Raw genomic sequence first — 22,529 nt, 5'->3', positions numbered from 1 at the left:
CCAGGGTTCTCCTCATTACGGTCTCCTGTGGATGTATTTCAGGCTGAATGAGTACTATTTCAGCTAAATGAGTACTAGAATTTTAAAATCTAGGTATCAAAAACAGGGGATGTTTTTCTATTTACATGATAAGTATGAATATAGCTTTGAGTTATTTTTTAAAAAATAATCAAGAGTCATAGATAGTTTGATTAAAGTAATATTTTGACACATTACCAGTCTCTAGCACTAAAATTCTGTCAAATTGACACTTGAATTGATGTTCGTATTTTTTAATCTTGTTAGCTTTGGCTAATGTTATATAAATGAACAAGAGTGATAAGATAATGTTTACCAGGACTTCCCTGGTGGCTCAGCTGGTAAAGAATCTGCCTACAATGCAGGAGATCCTGGTTTGATTCCTGGGTCGGGAAGATCTGCTGGAGAAGGGGTAGGCTACACACTCCAGTATTCTTGGGCTTCCCTTGTGGTTCAGCTGGTAAAGACTCTGCCTACAATGCGGGAGACCTGGGTTTGATCACTAGTTTGGGAAGCTCCCCTTGAGAAGGGAAAGGCCCTCCACTCCAGTATTCTGGCCTAAAGAATTCCATGGACTATAGTCCATGGGGTTGCAAAGAGTTGGACATGACCGGCCAACTTTCACTTACACTCCCTGGCATCAAACTGTTGATGGGAAATTGACACACATCTGGCAATTTTGGTTTGCAGCCACCTGGTGCATTTGGAAGGAGAGAAAAGGGTTGTTGAGTCAGCTCGTGTGTTTGATCCATTTGGCCCAGTTAAGACTTTGATAATGTTGCTTCACTGCCCTCTTTGTATAAGGATCCAGTAAAAACCACGAGGATGGGAACTCAGAGAGGTTTGCAATTTGGAGGGTCACATTAAAAAAATCATCATATCACTTGGGCTTACTCTTCCATCCCCAGGTGCCAGCTTCAGGAGATGGGCAGAGTAGAGAACCCCAGCCTAAAAATCTCCATGAGCCGCTTTGCCAGCCAGCTTTCTGATTCTGCCCAGGGCTCTGGAATGACAGTGCCAGGACAGAGGGGACGAGACTACAGACCTGGGTTATTGCCCTATTGCCGTTAAGAATGCAGAAGTCCAGCTGTATCTCAGAGTAGAACCAAATCCTTTTAAAAACCTGGTGCTTGAAATGGAAAATTTCAGTTATTAGCGCAATTAAAATCTATTGAATGAATAATTTATTGCATTGGGAACATACAAATACAAAGTACCATAGCTTCTTCTTAGAACTTGAAATTCTTGAGAAGATTTCTCAAGATGATGACTATTGTCTGAGAGGAGCTTATGAATAAATCCAGTGTCTAGGATTTCTACCTTCCAGAAGGCTCCTGCTGGAGACAGTGGTGGACCAGGCAGGGCTCTGGCAATAAGAGCCCTGTCTGCAGGGTTTCAGAATGAGAATGTCTCCCATTTCTACCAGTGTCCTTTACTATCCCTCAGACATAATGATATTGAGATAGCATGGCCAGGACAAGTGTAATATCACAGGTGCAGGCTTCCATTCCTATGGGCTTACTGCAAGATTGAATTATTGCCTGTGTATTTTAACATATTGTATTATCTTATAAGCTATATAAAAAAGGGGAAATAATTAAGATTTCAAGTTACTAGGTATCTGTGGATGCTATGAAGGAATGGAAGTTTTAGACTGGTGCATCAGTAGAACAAAAGCCGTGTGATGTTAAACATGAGGCGGGTAAGGAGATCAGATGAATAAAAGTGAAAGAGGTAATGAAGAAATGTTAGCATAGTTCAGACATATGGTTGAGCTAACATCTACTCTTTCCCAGTTGTTGACTTGCAGTTAATTCAAACCTATAACACCCATGTTCTTCAGAATCGGATGTTAGGTGCACAGATTGGAATTTATCATTTGACTAATTTAATTAAACTTTGATTATTGAGCTCAATTTTCACTGATATATTTGTTTGTTTACACTAAAACTAAGCACCCATGTCCCTAGTCCAAACCAGAATTCCCCAGTAATGTCTATCAGTCTGTATGCTGCACCTTTCTCATTTCCCTACCAACCCTCAGAAGTAGACTTCATCTGTACTTTTTGTCATTTCTTTTTGTTCATTTTATCCATTTTGTCATACATGCCCTATATGTATCATATGGTATTTTTGCGGTATAAGGTAGTGATCAATATCCATTTACATGTTTTTTTCTTGTGGAGAATCAATTTTTACTTATCCATTTTAGTTACTTCTTTTGCCATATCTGTTATAAATCAACATTCCATATATGAGTGGTTTGTTATGGGTTATCTTTTCTGCTCCATTAGTTTTTTCTCTTTTAAATACACATGCACAGAGTATAATTAATAAAGCTTTATATTAAGTATTTATATTGTGCAAGGGAAATAACATTCAACTTTTTGAAAAGCTTTTTGGTTATTCTTGACTTCTTCTTCTTCCATACAAGCTTTATAATCAACTTATTTTAACCTCAATATAAAAAAACTCAAGTAGGATCTTGTTAGTATTATATTTAATCTACTGGTTCATTTCTGAGAATTCATATTTTGTGATATTAAATTTTTCTATCCATGAACATGGGCTATCTCTCCATTCATTTATGTGGTTCAGTAATGTTTTATAGTTTTCCATAGGTTGTTCTTACTCCCCAACACCAAAGGATATTGTGTATTTTTTTGCTTACTGTAAATTGTGTTTTAAAGATTACGAAATTGGGAATTTCTATTCTTTTGTTGATGCTGTAAAAGAATATATTTAATTTGGAGTATTATTTTATATCTACACAACTTATCATATACTTTTTATTACTAGGAACTGAAATGCAGAGTCTTTCAGGTTCTCTACATAGACAGTCATACCATCTGCAAATCAATTCAGTTCAGTCACTCAGTCGTGTCCAACTCTTTGCGACCCCATGGACTGCAGCACGCCAGTCTTCCCTGTCCATCACCAACCCCTCGAGCCTGCTCAGACTCATGTCCATTGAGTTGATGATGCCATCCAACCAGCTCATCCTCTGTTGCCCTCTTCTCTTTCTACCTTCAGTCTTTCCCAGCATCAGGGTTTTTTCCAGTGAATCAGTTCTTTGCATCTGGTGGCCAAAGTACTGGAGTTTCAGCTTCAGCATCAGTCCTTCTAATGAACACCCAGGACTGATTTCCTTTAGGATGGACTGCTTGGATCTCCTTGCAGTCCACGGGACTCTCAAGAGTCTTCTCCAACACCACAGTTCAAAAGCATCAATTCTTCAGTGCTCAGCTTTCTTTATGGTCCAACTCTCACATCCATACATGACCACTGGAAAAACCACAGCTTTGACTAGACAGACCTTTGTCAGCAAAGTGATGTCTCTGTTTTTATGTATGCTGTCTAGGTTTGTCATAGCTTTTCTTCCAGGGAGCAAGCATCTTTTAATTTCATGGCTGCAGTCAACATCTGGAGTGATTTTGGAGCCTAAGAAAATAAAGTCTGTCACTGTTTCCATTGTTTCCCCATCTATTTGCCATGAAGTGATGGGACTGGAGGCCATGATCTTAGTTTTTGAATGTTTTTAGTTTTTCTGCAAATATTGAGAGTTTTATTTTCTTTTGTCCAATACATTTCTTTTTTTCTTTTCATTTCTTTTACTTGTATTATTGTGTTGGCCTGGAACTCTAATGTGCTACTGACAAAACTGGTGATTGTGGGTGCCCTTGCCTTTTTTCCTGATTTTAAATAGAATTCCTTAATAGTTTATTCATTTAGGATGATGCTGGTAATAGATTTTTATAGATATCCTTTGAGATTCCTTTTGGTTAATTTATAGAAAAAGTTTAAATATGATTGTTTAGTTTTACCAAATTGAGATAATCATAAGATTTTTTTGATGTTTTTTAAAGTCAGGGTAATGCTTAATAATTTTATATTATTGAGCAATTTTTATATTCCTGATACAAATACAGTTTTGATGATATCTCTTATAAAATGTTGGATGTGAAGTGCTAACATTTTAAGGTTTTTGCCAACATAGTCTTTGGTAAAATGAGTTTGGAGTATTTCTTTATCAGATTGTCATTTTTCTTTTTTATAAGTTTTTCTGGTCTTAAAAGTCAGGGAGTATGCCTTCATTTTTAGTTTTCTAAAGTTTTCATTATGTTAGAAAGGGTTGAAAGAATTTACTTAGAAAACCACATGGGTTTGTTGCTTTTTTGGAGAGAGATTTTAAAATTTCTGCTTCAGTATCTTTGATAGTAATAGGATTATAGTATTTTTAACTTTATTTCTTGAGTCAGTTTCAATAAGCCTTTTCTAGGACTCTTTGCATTTCATCCCAATTCTCAAGTTTGATGGTAATATTTGATAATACTTAGATGCTTTCTTTTTTTTTTAACTTAATCTCAGTAGAAGTCTGTTTTTGTTTTAACTTTTTACAAAAAAAAATTTCTTTTTGATACACTGTATTGCATTTTTGCTTTCTGTCTTCATTACCTCTGTGTCAATCAAAGCATATTAGATTATGATATGCTACGGAAATAAACAACTCCAGAATCTTAGTAGCTTAACACAACGAAGGTTTATGTTTTGTTTGAGCTGCACAGTAAGTGTGAGTCAGCAGAGGCATTCTCTCACATCAGTTACTCAGAGATTTAGCGTGAAGGAAGCGGCATCCCACAGCATCCTTCCTTCCTTGATTGCTGTGTTGTTCAGTTGCTAAGTTGTGTCTGGTTCTGTGACCCCGTGCAGCACGCCAGGCTTCTCCGTCCTTCACTGTCTCCTGGAGATGCTCAAACTCATGTCTCATGAGTCGGTGCCATCCAGCCGTCTCATCCTCTGTCGTCTCCTTCTCCCCCTGCCTTCAATCTTTCCCAGCCTCAGGGTCTTTTCCAGTGAGTCAGCTTTTCGCATCAGGTGGCCAAAGTATTAGAGCTTCAACTTCAGCCTCAGTCCTTCCAATGAATATACTACACTAGGAAAGAAAAGAGTGCTTCACTCTCTGGCAATCGACATCATCGACATGGAAGTGCCCTATGGCTTTCACTCATTTTCATTGGCCAGACTTGAGTATTCTAGTTATCTGCCGCTGCATAAATCCCCCCACGTGGTTTAGTGATTGAAAACATTCACATGTTTTATTTTCCTCCTGAGTCAGCAATTTGGCAATGGTAGCTCATCCCTGCTCCATGTGGCTTCCCACACCGGAGGCGGACTTCTTGCTGCTTGTCCTGGCCAACGTAGGCCAGGAGGGGAGCTCTGCCCACCTGGCCTGGGCTGTAGGTGTCCTCCTCGTGACAAATGCTTCTTTAATCGTTGCACCACAGAAAGAAAGTGCCAGCAGCCTCACAATGGCTTTTACATGCCTCTGCCTGGGAGAGAAACACTTCACATTTATTCACATTTTTTTCTTTTTTTGCCCAAAATGGCTGCTTGGAACTTCAAAAGAGGTTAGAAGGTGAATCCAGAAGGAACCCAGAAGAAAGAAATAGGAAATATTTTGGAAAGTCCCTGACCGCCACATTTTCTTTCTATTTGGTTGGCCCCAAAGTTTCTTCGGGTTTTTCCATTGTGGAAACGCGTGAACGAGTGTTTGGGCCAGCTCAGCACTTGCTTTGGGCTTCCTCTGTTCTTTTCCAGATTTCTGCAGTGGGATCTTTAATTCATCAGTTTTCAGCCTCCTTTCTTTCTTTGCATCAACCTTGGCAGCGGCAGGGAACCTTGAATCAGTGGAGAATCCCCGCACAGTCAGGGCTTGTGGGGATCTCCAAAAGCAAAACTTGCACACCCATCAGGGGAGCCCCATCAGGACGGTCTCTAGCGGGGACCCTGGTCTGGCTGATCTGGTTGGAGTCCTGCATGTGGAGCACAGAGCCGGGCCGGCTGGGCCCCTCCAGGCTCCTCCCCGCATGTCTCAGCCGCATCTGATCCTGCACATCGCCCTTCCTGGGGCGGCTTGGCGTCCACCTCCCAAATCTTGGGCAGGCCTCTCCGAAGGCCCGCTGTCACTCGGGAACATTCTGGGAAGGGATTCTGGTGAGGACTTGCTCCACATCCCCCTCCCAATTCTGCCACAAATTCTTCTATTCAACTGTAAGCAAGAGCCGTGGAGGAAAAGGGAGTCTAAGAAATGCAACTCCCAGCAATGCCAAACTGACGGTAGGATGATTGAGCCCAACTTGTGAGATGACCGGTTTCCCTCTGAGCACCACTTTTACCGCACAGCACAAGTTTGCTCATGGGAAGACTTTGGAGTTTTTCAGGATTATTTTGCATTTTACCTTTAGATCTATGACCCATTCTTCTCCAGTAGCTCAGTTGCTAAAGAATCTGCCTGCGTTGCAGGAGACCCTGGTTCGATTCCTGGGTCAGGAAGATCCCCTGGAGAAGGGACAGGCTACCCATTCCAGTCTTCTTGGGCTTCCCTAGTGGCTCTGTTGGTAAAAGAATCCGCCTGCAATGTGGGAGACCTGGGTTTGATCTCTGGGTTGGGAAGATCCCCTGGAGAAGGGAATGGCAAACCACTCCAGCATTCTGGCCTCGAGAATCCCATGGACAGAGGAATCTGGTGGGCTGCATCCATGGGGTCACAAATGGTCAGACACGACTGAATCATTTATACTGTTGATACAATTAAATGTGGAGGAGGTAGACAGAAGAGAGAGTAGAGAGATGGTGTGGAGAAGAGGAGAGGAGGAGAGATTCAGAGTGGGGGGTGGGGGGGGAGCCTGAGGGGCAACAATCCATGGGGTTGCAAAGAGTCTGACATGACTGAGCAACTTTCACTTTCTCTTTCTCTTCACTGTGATCCATTTTGAGTTGATTTTTGTGAAAGGCATAAAGTGTGTATCTAGATTCATACTTTGCATGTAGACATCTCTTCAGTTGTTCCACCCTTGCTCCATTGAATGGTCTTTATCCTTTGTCTGTCTGAATTTGCCACGTGTCTGTTGACTACATTAATGTGGGTCTTTCCCGTCCATTGATCTGTTCCTTTATTCTGTAATACCGTCTCATCTTAAGTACCGTAGCTTTATAATAAGTCTTGGAGTTCGGTAGTGTTGGTCCTCCTACTTTATTCTTCTCCTTCAGCACTGGGGTCTTTTGCCTGTTCATTTAAACTATAGAATTAGTGTGTTGATATCTACAGAATTAACTTGCTATGATTTCAGTTGGAATTGCATTGAATCTATAGATTAATTTGGAAAAAACTGACATTGTTACAGTATTGTCTTCCTATTTATATACATGGACTATCTCTTCATTTATTGAGGTCATCTTTGACTTATTTCATCAGAGTTTTATAGAATATTTTAATTAGAATTTTTATTTCTTTCATACCTTATGGTAAAATGGAGTGTGACTCTATATGTGGAAAAGAATGAAAAAAAATGTATTTTCTATTATGTATCTCAGGGCTTCCCAGGTGGCTCAATGGTAAAGAATCTGCCTGTCAATGCAAGAGACTCAAGAAGCATGGGTTTGATCCCTGGGTCAGGAAGAGCACCTGGAGTAGGAAGTGGCAACCCTTTCCAGTATTTTTGCCTGGAAAGTTCCATGGAAAGAGGAGCCCAGTGTGCTATAGTCCATGGGGTTGCACAGTCAGACATGACTGAGCAAACACACACACATACATACATTTTGTATCTCACATACACACAGATATATGATGTGAATGAATGAAAATATTTATCTGCATCCATCCACATATAGTCAAATGTATATTAGCTAAGGGCTGATTGCTTTCTGCCCAGTGGCAGCTCTTCAGAATAATTTATGGTAATAAAATGTATAATTACTTAGAAGGCAAAATTGGCATCATTTCAGTAATGAGTAGTCAGACTAGCCTTGGTGGAAAGTAGGGATAGGAAAGAGGTGGTTATGGTCACTACGGTAATAACCTGTCATTTATGAGCTCGGGTGATGGGCTCACCCCCACTGGCCACACGGTGTCTGTATCACTGTTGATGTGAAGAAGCAGGGGCTTTGGAAGGCTCAGCGTTCACCAGACTTACAGTAAGTGAAGCAACTTGGTTTCTACCTTCCGTCTGTTGGACTTCAAAGCACTTCCCTAAAATATCCTTTTCGTAGATGCTTGCTCCTTGGAAGAAAAGCTGTGACAAACCTACACAGCATGTTGAAAAGCAGAGACATCACTTTGCTGACAAAGGTCCATGTAGTCAAAGCTATGGTTTTTCCAGTAGTTGTGTACAGATGTGAGAGTTGGACCGTAAAGAAGGCTGAGTGCCGGAGAATTGATACTTTGGAATTATGGTGTTGGAGAAGACTCTTGAGAGTCCCTTGGACTGCAAGGAGATCAAACCAGTCAATCCTAAAGGAAATCAGTCCTGAATATTCATTGGAAGGACTTATGGCTGAAGCTGAAGCTCCAGTACTTTGGCTACTTGAGAAGAACTGACTCATTGGAAAAGACTCTAATGCTGCGAAAGATTGAAGGCAGTAGGAGAAGGGGGCAAGAGAAGATGAGACGGTCGGATGAAATGAAATGGCATCACTGACTTAATGGAGATGAGTTTGAGCAAACTCCCGGAGACAGTGAAAGACAGGGAAGCCAGTGTGCTGCAGTCCATGGGGTTGCAAAGAGTCAGACATGACTGAGCGACTGAACAACAACAATAACGGTAAAGTGTTTTACATTAGAGTGTCCTCTGCCATCTAAAAGGAAAACAGTACTGTTGAACAAAAAAAAAAATGAAAAGTACACATGGAAAATATTAAAAATATACATAATCTGTTGCTCCATGGAAAAGCCTCTGAGAAACAAAGCCGTTGTTATATGATAAATAGAAACAATGGGTGTTTAATAGGCCTGGCAGTTTGATGCCCTCCCAAATTAAATGCATTGAACAGGGAAAGACGAAATATTCTTGGAGAGTGATGGGAGCCCATTATCATGACAGTAGGTAATGGGACGCTTGCGGTCTTCCTTTTAAAAGTGTGTTAACACATTTAGTTTGCATTGTATGGCGACTTTAAAAAATCTTTTTAAAGCCATGTCTTAAAGGCATTTCTGTACATTTTATTTAGTTTGCGTAGAGTGGTACATTTTTTATTTCCACGAATGGAGGAGGAGTTGGGCTGCATAAACATATTTAATTTAGATCGACAGTGTTTTCACTGTTTTCGTTGACTTTATTTTCAGCTGCTCTTATTTGTTTTATACTCTGAATTTGAAAAACTCGGCTATTTCCTAAAAGAGTAGCCACGGGTGAGCTGCTGTGGCTTCATTGGTCTTCCTGTCCACTGGGGCTGGAATAACGGGGTGGAGGGGGGAGAGGGTATGTAATTCAAGGTCTGAGGGCATTCCGCTGTTTCATTTAGTTATTCACCTTAAGAAAAACACATGATCCAAATGCAGGGCTAGGAAAGAGTGTGGTTTATAAGCTTATACATTTTTAGTGAATATGCTACTGTTTTGTTTTTTTTTTTCCCTTGGCCCCCCTTACAAAAGATTCTATTTAGTGGGAAAATCCATGTTAAGACTTGTTTGGAGTTAAGGTTCAAAAGGCAAACGCAGAATAAATTGATGGCTGTTCTCTCTGGAAGAGCCCGGATTCTTTAGTGGGTTTTGCAGTAGTCAGGGGCCACTGGCCTTGTGGGCAGCGACTGACTGTCTGAAGCCACGTGCCATCTGGGAACGGGCCGCCCTGCTGGGGCTGGGGACAGGACTTCAAAGCTGGGGGGAGTCCTTCTCGGGGGAGTGGGGTGGACCAGGCAATGCCACGCATCCGGTAAGCAGGCACCCCAGACGCCCTCGGGTCCTTTCAGGATGGAGAGGCCTTTGTCTGCCCTTCTTCCTTCAGCGTATATTCACCGTCCTAGTTGATTCTGGGTGAGCATGGGGGACTAGAAGCTTTGAGACTAGGAGCTTGGGTCTTTTGTTGTTGTTCTGATTATGAAAGAAATAAACCATTTCTGTGGTCCCCTAAAAATATTAGGGGACCAGTGTCCACTGCCTAGTGGAGTGGTTGCCCTGCAGCCCAGACTAGTGGGCTGTCTGGGATCAAGACCCTGATGGTAAAAAAAAAAAAAAAAAAAAGATGCCAATATTTAAACCCCAAACCCATATCAAGTCTTATTATATAATGTTCCTGGCTCTCCAAGGCACTGGGTCTTTCCCTTGTTCACGGTTGGATCTTTGAGCAGAGAAATGCAGGGAAAGCAGACATACAGATGGCTAATAAACACATGAAAAGATGCTCAACATCACTCATTATCAGAGAAATGCAAATCAAAACCACAATGAGGTACCATTACACGCCAGTCAGGATGGCTGCTATCCAAAAGTCTACAAGCAATAAATTCTGGAGAGGGTGTGGAGAAAAGGGAACCCTCTTACACTGTTGGTGGGAATGCAAACTAGTACAGCCACTATGGAGAACAGTGTGGAGATTCCTTAAAAAACTGGAAATAGAACTGCCATGTGACCCAGCAATCCCACTCCTGGGCATACACACTGAGGAAACTAGATCTGAAAGAGACACGTGCACCCCAGTGTTCATCACAGCACTGTTTACAATAGCCAGGACATGGAACCAACCTAGATGCCCATCAGCAGACGAATGGATAAGGAAGCTGTGGTACATATACACCATGGAATATTACTCAGCCATTAAAAAGAATACACTTGAATCAGTTCTAATGAGATGGACGAAACTGGAGCCCCTTATACAGAGTGAAGTAAGCCAGAAAGATAAAGACCAATACAGTATACTAATGCATATATATGGAATTTAAAAAGATGGTAACGATAACCCTGTGTGCAAAACAGAAAAAGAGACACAGATGTACAGAACAGACTTTGGAACTCTGTGGGAGAAGGAGAGGGTGGGAAGTTCTGAGAGAACAGCATCAAAACATGTATATTATCAAATGTGAAACAGATCACCAGCCAAGGCTGGATGCATGAGACAAGTGCTCGGGCCTGGTGCACTGGGAAGACCCAGAGGGATGGGATGGGGAGGGAGGCGGGAGGGGGGATCGGGATGGGGAACACATGTAAATCCATGGCTGATTCATGTCAATGTATGGCAAAAACCTCTACAATATTGTAGAGTAATTAGCCTCCAACTAATAAAAATAAATGAAAAAAAAAGAAAAAAAAATGCTCCTCTGGGCTGTGTATTTTTTGTCCTCCTCTTCCCAGAAGGACTCAGGATCACAGCTTCTCTGTTCCTTTAGCTGCTCATTTTCACTTGATGGGCTTCCCTGCTGTCTCGGATGGTAAAGAATTCACCTGCGCTGCAGGAGACCTGAGTTCCATCCCTGGGTTGGGAAGATCCCCCAGAGAAGGAAATGGCAACCCACTCTGGTATTCTTGCCTGGAGAATCCCATGGACACAGGAGCCTGGTGGGCTACAGTCTGGGATCTCAAAGACTCAGATGTGACTGAGCGACTGAGCAACTCACACTTTTCACTTGCCGGTCACGTAGGTTTTCACACCACTTTCATTCTTTCTGGATAATCGAAGCCAATAAAGCCAACGGTTGTTGCTTTCCTACGGGGTTAATGCAATGATGGAAAAGCCACGCCAGGAAGGCAGCTGTCCTGCTTCTCTACTGGTTGGCTTTCTGCTCACAGCTTAGGTAACTTCATTCGGGGAAGTTTAAAGTAAAATCACGTTTTCACGGCTCTGTGTGCACAGCGACCACGACCTTGAATGAGACGTCCTTGGGACAGGCTGCTGTGTGCCCTGATCCTTGGTGCCTGGGTGCTGGGGAGCACTGGGGTGCGGGTGGATCCCAGACAACCTTTTGCAATGATTGGAGCCTGTGTCTGAAGGTCAGAGTACAGGCAGGCACTGAGTCGTGGACAGAAATAGTAGGGGAGGGAGGTTGTGAGAACATCCCATCGGGCCCTTCTGTCTTCTGGCTGTTCTGGAAACATTCTTCCGGCCACTGGGGAGCTAGCCACACCTGGGCCCATGCATCGTCTATGTACATGGGGCGCAGGGCTCTGCGGTGATGGCAACACAGACCACCCCCTGGGGGAAGCCCCCATTCTCTCCCAGTCAGCCCCGCAGCCCTGGTGCCTCCTCTCCATTCAGAGGTCTGCATTTTCTCACCTGTGCAGGCAACCGTGCCTACACTCACACGGCCGCTCTAAGAGTCACAGACCTTAATGTACCTGAGTGCTTAGCAGAAAAATATCCATGTTAGAGTTGATTCTTTCAAACTGTGGTGCTGGAGAAGACTCTTGAGAGTCCCTTAGACTGTAAGGAGATCAAACCAGTCACTCCTAAAGGCGGTCAACCCTGAATATTCATTGGAAGGACTGAGGCTGAAGCTCCAGTACTTTGGCCACTTGATGAGGAGCTGACTCATTGGAAAAGACCCTGATGCTGGGAAAGATTGAAGGCAGGAGGAGAAGGGGACGACAGAGGATGAGATGGTTGGATGGCATCACTGACTCAAAGGACATGAATTTTAGCAAACTCTGGGAGATGGTGAAGGACAGGGAAGCCCGGCGTGCTGCAGTGCATGGGGTCGTAAAGAGTCAGACACAGTTTAGCAACTCAACAACAACTGACGTGAGTACTTGCCGTGGTTGTTGTTGCTCTTGCCTTTTTCACAATTTTTACTCGACACGCATAATTGTGAGAGAGGAAAGGGAAGAGAAGGCCCTGAAGGTGGTCCGGGTCCCTCTGCTCTCTCCTGGGTGTCAGCCTGCTCCCCGCCACCTGGGTTGCCTCATCTGCCTTCCTGCCCCCTCCCTGTGGTCAGTGGCCTGATATCTGAAGGCGGTGGGAGGGGCATCTCCAGGGTGAAGTTAGAGATGCTCATGGCCCGGACTGAACCCTGTGCCCACCAGAAAAGGTGAGGGCTTCCCCAGACTCTGGTATTTGAAAGACCTACCCCGTATGTCCCAGGTTGTACTGTAACTTTTAATTTTTTTTTTTTTCTTATTTTTGGCAGTGCTGAGTCTTGGTTGCTACATAGGCTTTTTCTCTAGTTGCAGCGAGCGGGGGCCGCTCTCTAGTTGCAGTGGGCTTCTCATCGCGGAGACTTCTTTCCTTGTGGAGCTCGGGGTCTCGGACCCGTGGGCTTCAGCAGTTGCAGCTCCCCAGCTCTAGAGCACAGGCTTAGGAGTTCTGGTGCTCTGGCTTCGTTGCTCTGTGGCATGTGGGATCTTCCCAAATCAGAGGTCGAACCCATGTCTCCTACATGGCCGGGCAGATTCTTTGCCATTGCGCCACCAGGGAAGCCCGCTACTGTCAGTTTTAATATTCCAAAACCTCAGTGGATGTGCTTAGGGCCCCGGCTATATGGATTGTTTTGCTTGAAACTCCTTTGAGTATTTCATCAACTAAATGTATTAGCTGAAGATGAAAGCTCTTAGACTGTGTGTAAGAGCATGTGCCATACCATAGCGTGTGCTGTTCAGAGCAAGTTTCAGCAGAATATTTGGAGAAGCTAAAGCCTAAATCCAGGCTTGGGTACTCAGAGGAAACGCAAGTTCTGTTGCATTGTGTGGAATTCTAATAGTGTGCGTTTGAAGGGTTATGTGGCTAGATAGAGATGAATAGAAAATGACTATTAGTGTGCAAATGTAGAGTTTTAAAAAATGCATTAGTAGCAGGCTAATAATGTCCGTTTTCCTTTTTGCTGCTGGAGCCCAAGAAAGGTGGAAAAAGAAGCTAGCAAAATGGCACAGTCTTGTAAATATTTCCCGCTCTCTCATCTTCTATTTTTAGTACTTTCAGACCCTTTTCTATTAACCTATGATCTAGTTAAAACATTAATTGCCTTGCATTAAAAGAAAAGCCTCTAGCTTTAGAGTCCAAGATAGTATTTAGGTTTTTTAATAAAATATTTCAAAACCATTTGCAGACCTTAATTTCCTATGATTAGAGCATATCTGATTGTCTGAAGTTGTTTGTCTTATTTTATCCTTCCATTCTGTGTTCTTGCATTCACTTTTGAATGAAATCCATTTCTTCACTTATCAGGGAAAATTTGAATTTGATGGCATGGCTGTTTTGTGTAATTTAAATATCCAATACTGGGTTATGTGTGCTCGTCGACTCAGTGGTGCCCGACTCTTTGCGATCCCATGGACTACAGCCCGCCAGGCTCCTCTGTCCATGGGATTTCCCAGGCAAGAATACTGGAGTGGGTTGCCATTTCATCCTCCAGGGGATCTTCCCAACCCAGACATTGAACCCACTTCTCCTGCATTGGCAGGAGGATTCTTTACCACTGAGCCACCTGGGAAGCCTGGTATTGGGTTGTTTATGTAGAAAAACGTGTTTAATTAATAAGAAACTTAAATTTTCGAAAGTTCAAATGTTTCTACTTCTGAAGTCCCTTTTAAAACCTGATCTGATTCGACCTTGACTGATGATCACATTTTGATGTTAATAATACGTCAGGGGTGCCACAGGCTTGCTAAATTGTCCCTTTGCTATGTTCTTTTTCCCTCTCCTTAGGAAGTTGAAGACCACGTGGCATTTTTAATCACAGTGCCGACTGCCCTGGCGATTTTCTTTGCGATCTTCATCCTGGTGTGCATCGAGTCGGTGTTTAAGAAGCTGCTACGCCTCTTCTCGTTGGTGATATGGATCTGTCTCGTGGCCATGGGCTACTTGTTCATGTGTTTCGGGGGCACCGTCTCTCCCTGGGACCAGGTAAGATGTTGCAGTGCCTTCTGTGTTTCTTTTTCTGTGTTTTGATCTGTGACATACCAGGTTCTATACATCTGGCTCCAGACTGTAAACAGAGGCTAAGAAGACCATCTTCGGAAATAGCTGGCCCACGGGGCTCTGCAGGGTGAAGTCACGCGGTGCGTGTTTCCACTCATCAGACCTGCCGATGGTCAGGGGGCCGCCCAGGCTCACCTTGTCACCTCTTTCCAATGGCTGAGGCTGCGTTTGCAATGCGCACCATGCCTCGGTATTTCCTTCTCCTCCAGCCCCTCGAGTCTCCCATTGCTGGGGTGGGCACCGCTCTCTGTGCCTCGAAGTCGCAAAGACTGAACTTGAACTCTTTGCTCAGGGACCGGATCTCCAGATTTGGTGTCAACGTGATGACGGCGTAGCAGCAGTGGGACCCGCTGTTGCTTGAGTTGAACCCAGGAGGCTCTTGGATTAGAAGAGGGCCATGTCTGGGGGAGGCTAGGTCTTTAGGAGACCGTAGTCCAGTGGGCTTTTCCTCTGGTGTTAGGGCCACGTGGCTCTCATCCGCTGGCTGCTTGATGAGATGGTTCCAGGCGCGGGTGCGGGTATCCTAGTTACTAGCTTCAGGCCTATAACTGATGCCAAGGGAATCTGTCACCATTGAGGAGGGGGGAGGAAGCTGAGTGCCAAGAGGGCTGTTGCTGAGCTGCTGGGGACCAAGAACCCGGGGAGGGAGAGGTGCAGGAGCCACAGTCTTTAGGAGACTCCCCAGAATTGCTGGGGAGGCCAGGAGAAGAGAGACTCAGGGTGGGACACACAAAAGGATTCAAGTGCCGATGTGTGTGTTACTTTCAAATATCTTTCGATGTTGATCTCTAACATAATTCCACAGTGAAAAGAGAGCAGACTCTGTCTGATTTCAGGACCTTTAGACCATGCAGTTTTTGCACCTTGTTTTTTGTCCTTCGTTTATAGTCTATGGGAGCTTGAATAGAATCTGTATCCTACTGTTGTGTGAATGTTGTATAAATCTTAATTATGTTGAAATGGTTCACGGTGCTTTTCAGGTCTACTCTATCCTTCTACTTTCCTGTCTGTCCCGTCTATTAATTTTTGACACTTTCATATTGAAACTCCCAACTAAAAACCTTCATTCATCTACTTGAGAAATAATTGTAATATCTAGTAGGACTATGTGTAACCTTGTTCTGTATTTTTCAAGTCTCCTGTAAATGTGTTATCATACTTTCAAAATTTGTAAAATAAAATGGGAAGAGGAAAAAAAAAGGATTCAAGTGCCAGGGCAAGGGCCTGAGCTGGAGAGATCCCTCGGGGAGCCCAAGAATGGGGTTTCTAGAGAGTTCTGTCCCGTGATCTCAGACAAAGCATCTTCATCTTTGCACCTCAGTTCCTCCTGTGAAGGGAGAGGCTAGGCAGAGTGGACTCGGGTTGATCTCTCTGGCTGTAAAGGATGCTGGACAGTGGCCCAGACGGAGACTATGCTGTCCCTCTCCCGCAGAGGCTCCCATGATTGGGGAAGCTCCTCTGGCATCTCCTCCTCACTCCCTCACTCAAGCCTTTTGCAGCACTGGGCGCCCCCACCCCCCACGCCTCTGCTCCCCGTTTGTTCTGCCCTCACCCACTGCTCTCAGTGGCACACGTGGTCCACCGTCCCTCCGCCTTCACCCCAGTGCACGAGGACAGAAGCAGGAAGCAGGTTAAGAGCATCCTTTGCCGTCTGGGGCATGGACCCCGGTTGTCTTCTAGCACCGCAACCGCCTTTTAACAACGTAGCTTTCAAAGAAGCCTTCCTATCTGGAGGCTTCCCTCATAGCTCAGTTGGTGAAGAATCTGTCTGCAATGCAGGAGACCCCAGTTCAATCCCTGGGTCAGGAAGATCCCCTGTAGAACGGAATGCAACCCACTCCAGTATTCTTTCCTGGGAAATTCCATGGACAGGGAAACCTGGCAGGCTACAGTCCATGGGGTCGAAAAGAGTCAGACACAACTAAGCGAGGGACATGTTCACTTTTACTTTACTTCCGTTTACTCGAGATGGATTTCCCAGCTGTTGGTTGGCTGGCTCTGCTTCTTGGCTTTAGCTTGGATGCTATTGTTTACAACTTGTGCTGAGATTTTTCACCTCTGCTCCTGCCCGTGATCCCACCCACATCAGGGTTGCTGGCCTCACGCCACCAGGACCCTGGGCAGGGTGGGCTCCTGCGTGGAGTCTCAGCCCCATCGATGGGGCAGATGGGGGGGCCAGCCTCCCCCACGGCCTGGGCACGCCTCTAGGGGCACAGCTGTTCGGGGCCACTTGCCTCGTGCTCTGGGGCTGCTCACACCTCTTGCCAGAAGAGGGCCACTTTGAAGGAATTAATTTATTCTTTAACTTTGTATTTTATATTAGAGTATGGGAGGAGGGCATGACAACCCACTGTAGTACTCTTGCCTGGAGAATCCCATGGACGGAGGAGCCTGGTGGGCTATAGTCCATGGGGTCACATAGAGATGGACATGACTGAGCAGCTAACACACACACACACACACACAGTTGATTAAGGGCTTCCCAGGTGACGCTAGTGGTAAAGAGTCCGCCTGCCAACGCAGGCGACTCAGAAGACGCGTGTTTGACTCTGGGTCAGGAAGATCCCCTGGAGTAGGAAATGGCAACCTACTCCAGGATCGTTGTCTGGGAAATGCCGTGGACTGAGGAGCCTGGTGGGCTGCAGTCCTTGTGGTTGCAGAGAGTCGGACAGGACTAGAGACTCAGCACTCGCACACACACTATGGGGCTGGATGCGCCCACTCAGAAGGAGATGGGGTATGAAAGAGAAGAGTTGAGCTGGGCACCGGGGGTGGAGGAGAGGGAATATGTATATATTCTTTTTCTAATTATTTTCCCTTTTAGCTTCTTACATAATATTGAGCAGAATCTTACATATCTTACATAATATTGTACAGTAGGTCCCTATTGGTTGTCCAAATACCTGAGAAATTACTTGAGCTGAGTGATTGGCACTAATCCTTTGGTTTTTTTGTGTAAGTGTCCATGTCATCTATGAATAGGAAGCTCTACTTCTTTCATTCCAAAGTTAATGTCTTATTTCTTTTTCTTGACGTGCACGTAATTAGCGTGTGTTAGTTGCTCAGTCGTGTCTTGACTCTTTGTGACTCCATGGACTGTAGCCCACTAGGCTCCTTTGTCCATGGGATTCTCCAGGCACATCATTAGAACCTCCACTAAAATACTAAATGCAAGGAAAAAAAAAAGAAAAACATAGAAGAGGCCACTTGAGCCCCATTCCTCTGCTGGAGTCTGAACTCCTTCCCAACACTCCTGATCATTCAGGAGGGGACCTGAAATGCGGTCATTCTGCTTGGGTGGCAGGTTTGGAGGTTGGGCACTAATGTGCTTTGGAAGCGGCCGCTGGTGAAATAAGGAAAACGCGGAGAAGATGCTGGTGGCTTTGCCCTTCCAGCCCTGACTGCGTGTGGAGACCTGGCGTCGCTGGTAGTTTTAATTCAGCTCGTGTCGCCCCCGCTTTGGGTCCCCTCCCAGCTGCCATCATCCCCACCCAGCTGACATGTGTTCCACGCAGCCGCCTCCTGGGTGAAAATTATTTAAAAATGACATTTTGTTGGTGGTTCCCAACAATCAGAGGGAAGCTGGGTGGTAAATTGCAGAGTTGGGGGTTCCAGCTATTAACAATGGTGTGTGTGTATGTGCTAAGTGCACATACATGGGTGCGCGCGTGAGCGCGTGCATGCGCGCGCATACACACACACCTCTGCAGGGAGGGTCTGCCCGCCTGCTTCAGTTCGGACTGGGTTTGCCAAAATCCCCCGCCCACCACCCGTTGGAGAAGGAAGTGGCAACCCACTCCAGTATTCTTGCCTAGAGAATTCCATGGACAGAAGAACCTGGTGGGCTACAGTCCGTGGGGTCACAAGAGTAGGACACGTCTTAGCGACTATACCACCACCACCCTCACCTCCTCCCCATCGTGTGCGAGATGACCTCGCCATGATCAAAGGGTGGAGGGGCTGTTGACACGCTTGACCTTCTTTTCCTGAATGGTTGGAAACCAGTGAACAATTTAACTCAGCTCAGAGAGGAGGAAACAAGGTATCAGTCTCCTGTGTTCCTGTAGGTGAAGGGATCATTTTTATTTTTCAAAGACATCAGCGGCAGCATGTCTGGGGCCCCCAGTCCCCTCTTCTGGGCCTGCCTGGGGCCGTCATATGGGACAGCAGCTCTTCTTGTCTGAGAAGCCTTCCTGATAGCCAGGTCCTATCCAGAGAGGCCTCATCACGGTTGACAAATATTCGTTCCCAGCTCTGGAGCATAAAGTCCAAAATTAAGATTTGGACAGGGTCACGCTCCCGCGAAGGCTCCAGGGCAGGTCCTTCCCCGCCCCTCCCAGCATCACGTGGCTGCTGGGAAACCATGTGGATGGTAGACACGCCTCTTCAACGTCTGCCTCCATCATCGCACAGCGCTCTTCTCCCTGGGTCTCTCTGATTCTTATAAGGCCACCCATCATATTGGACTCAGGGAACCCTCATGATTTCTTCTTAACTTGACCATGTTTGCAAAGACCCTGATTTTAAAGAAGGTCACATTCACAGGTGGGGCTTCCCAGGTGACTCAGTGGTAAAGAATCCGCCTGCCAGTGCAGGAGATGTGAGTTCTGCAGGAGACGTGCGTTCGATCCCTGGGTCGGTAAGATCCCCTGGAATAGGAAATGGTAACCTGCTCCAGTATTCCTGCTTGGAGAATTCCATGGAACAGAGGAATTTGTCCTGGTGAGCTCCCGTCCATGGGGTCACAGAGAGTCAGACACAACTGAATACTCACTGGCTGGCTGGCACAGGTATGGGGTGAGGGTTTGAACACATCTTTGGGGAGGACACCATTCAACTCAGGATAGATGTCATTTCATGGAAGTCGCCCTGTTGCCTAGGAGGACAGTCTCCTGCTGTAGGAAGCCAGTCCCATCTCATGGCCTATTGGCTCTCATATTTACTTCCCACTCTTAGATATTTGACAGCTGCTCTTGATGTTGACTTTCACTTAAACTGCAAGTCCACCTGGGGATTAAATGTATGCTGTGGAGGTTTTTGACCCATTTTCAAGCCAGGGTCTGCAGAAGTAGAAATGTTCTTATGTGTGCCTAACCTGCTGAAACCAATCATCCACACTCAGGAACAGAAAGAGAAAATGACCTGTGATCATTGCCTTGTAGACACGCAGAGCATCATAAACAAATGTTGGCACATTAGGTTGGTTTGCTCTGCCTGTCTGATAAGGAAAATGCTTCTTTGGGGTTTTTGTAGGTGTGACATGACATTTTCCTTTTTTGTAATATCTTTGGTTCACTTAGTGAAGCCTTAACTTTTGGGTGATATCTGTGTATGTATAATTTATTGATTTATTTTTCACTGTGCTGGGTCTCTCTTGCTGCACACTGTCTTTCTTTCTCTAGTTGCGGTGAGCAGGGTCTGCTGTCTAGTTGCAGCACATGGGCTTCTCATTCCAGTGGCTTTTCTTGTTACAGAGCACAGGCTCTACGCACGTGGGCTTCAGTAGTTGCAGCATGTAGACTAGGTAGTTATGGTTCATGGACTTAGTTGCTCCATGACATATGGGAACTTCCCCGACTAGAGACTGAGCCAGTTTCTCCTGCATTGGTAGGCAGGAGTTTACCTACCTACCACTCTTCTTTACCACTGAGACACCAGAGAAACCCTAGGTGATGTTTTAATTTATGACTTTCCCATTGCATCTCAGCTGAAAACCCCTGACTTAGGACCTTCCTTTTGAGATAAGAAGACTGTTGAGAAGGTGGCGGGTCAGGAAAGCAGTTGTCTATGATGGCTGATGTTAGCCTATGGTCCCTGGATTGGCCAAGTGAGGACCAGAGAGTGAGCTGTACTCGCCTTTGATTCCAGAGTTCTGCTTCCCTCGTATTAAGAGCTCACTGAATAGAGTTAAATCAAAACTTCCATTTCTGGCAGCCCCATTTCTGCCTTGGCAGGGAGACCAGGTTGTGTTACTGTATAGATTTGTTAACTTACCAACATGAGCAGCTAACATTTTGCTCCGGGAAGAAGGGACTTTCTTTGTCCTGTTACCTAAAAGGATGCCAGCCATTCAGCATGTACCTATGTGTGTTTTCCTACAAAAATAGGACATCAGTGCTCAAACATCATTTTTTTTTATTGAAAAAGGTGTGAAAATAAAAGAAAGGCCTCTCGTCGGCTTTGAATTGGTACAGAGTCAGTTTGTAAGTGCAGTGACTTGGAAAGCTATTACAGATCCTAGTAGCAGAGGAAGAAAGGAGAAAACCCAGCCTGTTCCCGGGGAGCCAAGAAGACCATCTCTGAGTGCTTCTGTGCACCGCAGTGATTTCTTAGGGGGCATTTTTGGACTTAATATGAAAAAGAACAAATCTGAGAAAAATGTAAAGTAATATAAAAATTATGTCATTAAACAACAAAGATATAGGTTTTGTTTTTTTCTAACCGCCCTGCTTTTGAAAAAAAAAACCAAACAAACAAAGGCCAGGAACATGCTGATGAAGTGTGAATCTGAAGGCAGTGCAGCACAGCTGGATGCAGCCCGAAGGGTAGTTATTTTGAGATTTCCGCGTATTTCTGGCTGTTGAGCATGGAGGTGGCATTTCTGCATTCTCTCTACCGTGTGTCCCCAGCCCGAGCGTTGGGAACACCACACAGGCTTGCAGTGAACTGGAAATGTGTCACCACCCTCCCTGGGGCTTCCCAGCCCCAACCCGGTGACCCTACTGGAGTAGACAGCTGTACTGGGGTTTCTGGAACAATCTGTGTGTTCCCTTCTTCTCTTATCTCCTCCCGTGCTTTTCTCCAGAGGAGCCTAAGCCGGGGTCCTTAAGATTGGCAGCTGCCCTTAAGCGGTTATCTGACCATAGAAGGGATGCTGCTTCTGACCTCTGGGCTCTGTGGTCCTCACTCTGCCCCGCCCCCACGTCAACATTCGTTTTTAAGGCCAAGTGGCCTTGGAGGCATTTTTGTTTGCTGCTCTGTTCCCAACATGCAGAACAGTGTCAGACACGTGGAGATGACACTGCAGATACTTGAAGAACTAACCAAATGAGTGGACACATTCTGTCTGCTCATCTCCCCGGTGATGAGGAGAGATGCTGCTTCCTGGATCCTGGTTCTTCTGTGCTCCAGGCAGGCAGCATTCAGTGACTTTACATGCGTGACTTCTGGTCTGTATGACCCTGCGAAGATAATACTATTATACCTGCAATTTACAGATGAGAAAGCTGAAACCCAGAGAGGTTAAGCAACTTTCCCAAAGTCACACAGCAAGGAAGAGAGCCAGAATTTGAACCCGACATTCTGGCATCATGATCATCACAGGTCATCTCCGCCTGCCCCTTGTCGCTGGCAACCATGAGATGAGTCCTGTGGTGCCCCGGCAAATGGTGAATTATTGTGTGATGAGGAAGGGGCACATTTGGGAGTTCTGGATTGTTCTTTCTGAATCACTTTGGGGTTGCATGCGATCTGGAAAAACTTCATGGATGGGGGGAGCTATTGCTTCAGAGATGCCAAAAATTAATCATATCACTGTTGTGAATTGTTAGTGATATTCCCATTTGGAGGTCTTTTCATTCATCAGACGAGTCAGTAAGAGAAATGGGACATTTTGGCCCAGGGATCAAATGTCCACGTGTTCATCTTAGTCAGTATTATTGTTTGGAAATCACTGATTGCTTTTATACTGAAATGAACGGAACTCTTATTAACAGATCCCCTGTAATTTCACTTCTTTCCACTAGTTTCTTCATGTGGGTCTGTCTTAGCTTCTGTGTAACCAGCCCCTTCCTTCCCTGTTGGAAAAACCCTTCAGGCTCAGAAGTCCTT

At 45.1% G+C, this 22,529-nt stretch overlaps 1 protein-coding gene across 1 annotated transcript in view; it reads left to right on the top strand.

Moving 5' to 3' along the window:
- ADCY2 (adenylate cyclase 2) overlaps positions 1 to 22,529 on the top strand; it is a 455,550-nt gene that overhangs the window by 6,271 nt on the left and 426,750 nt on the right. Inside the window, exon 2 of the mRNA XM_061129349.1 lies at positions 14,427 to 14,624. Within this exon, the coding sequence (XP_060985332.1) occupies positions 14,427 to 14,624 (198 nt within the window). The remainder of the gene's footprint in view (positions 1 to 14,426; positions 14,625 to 22,529) is intronic.

This window comes from Dama dama, chromosome 25 (genome assembly GCF_033118175.1).
Source record: "Dama dama isolate Ldn47 chromosome 25, ASM3311817v1, whole genome shotgun sequence".
Classification (NCBI taxonomy): Eukaryota; Metazoa; Chordata; class Mammalia; order Artiodactyla; family Cervidae; genus Dama; species Dama dama.
This window is presented reverse-complemented; position numbering and strand designations above follow the sequence as displayed.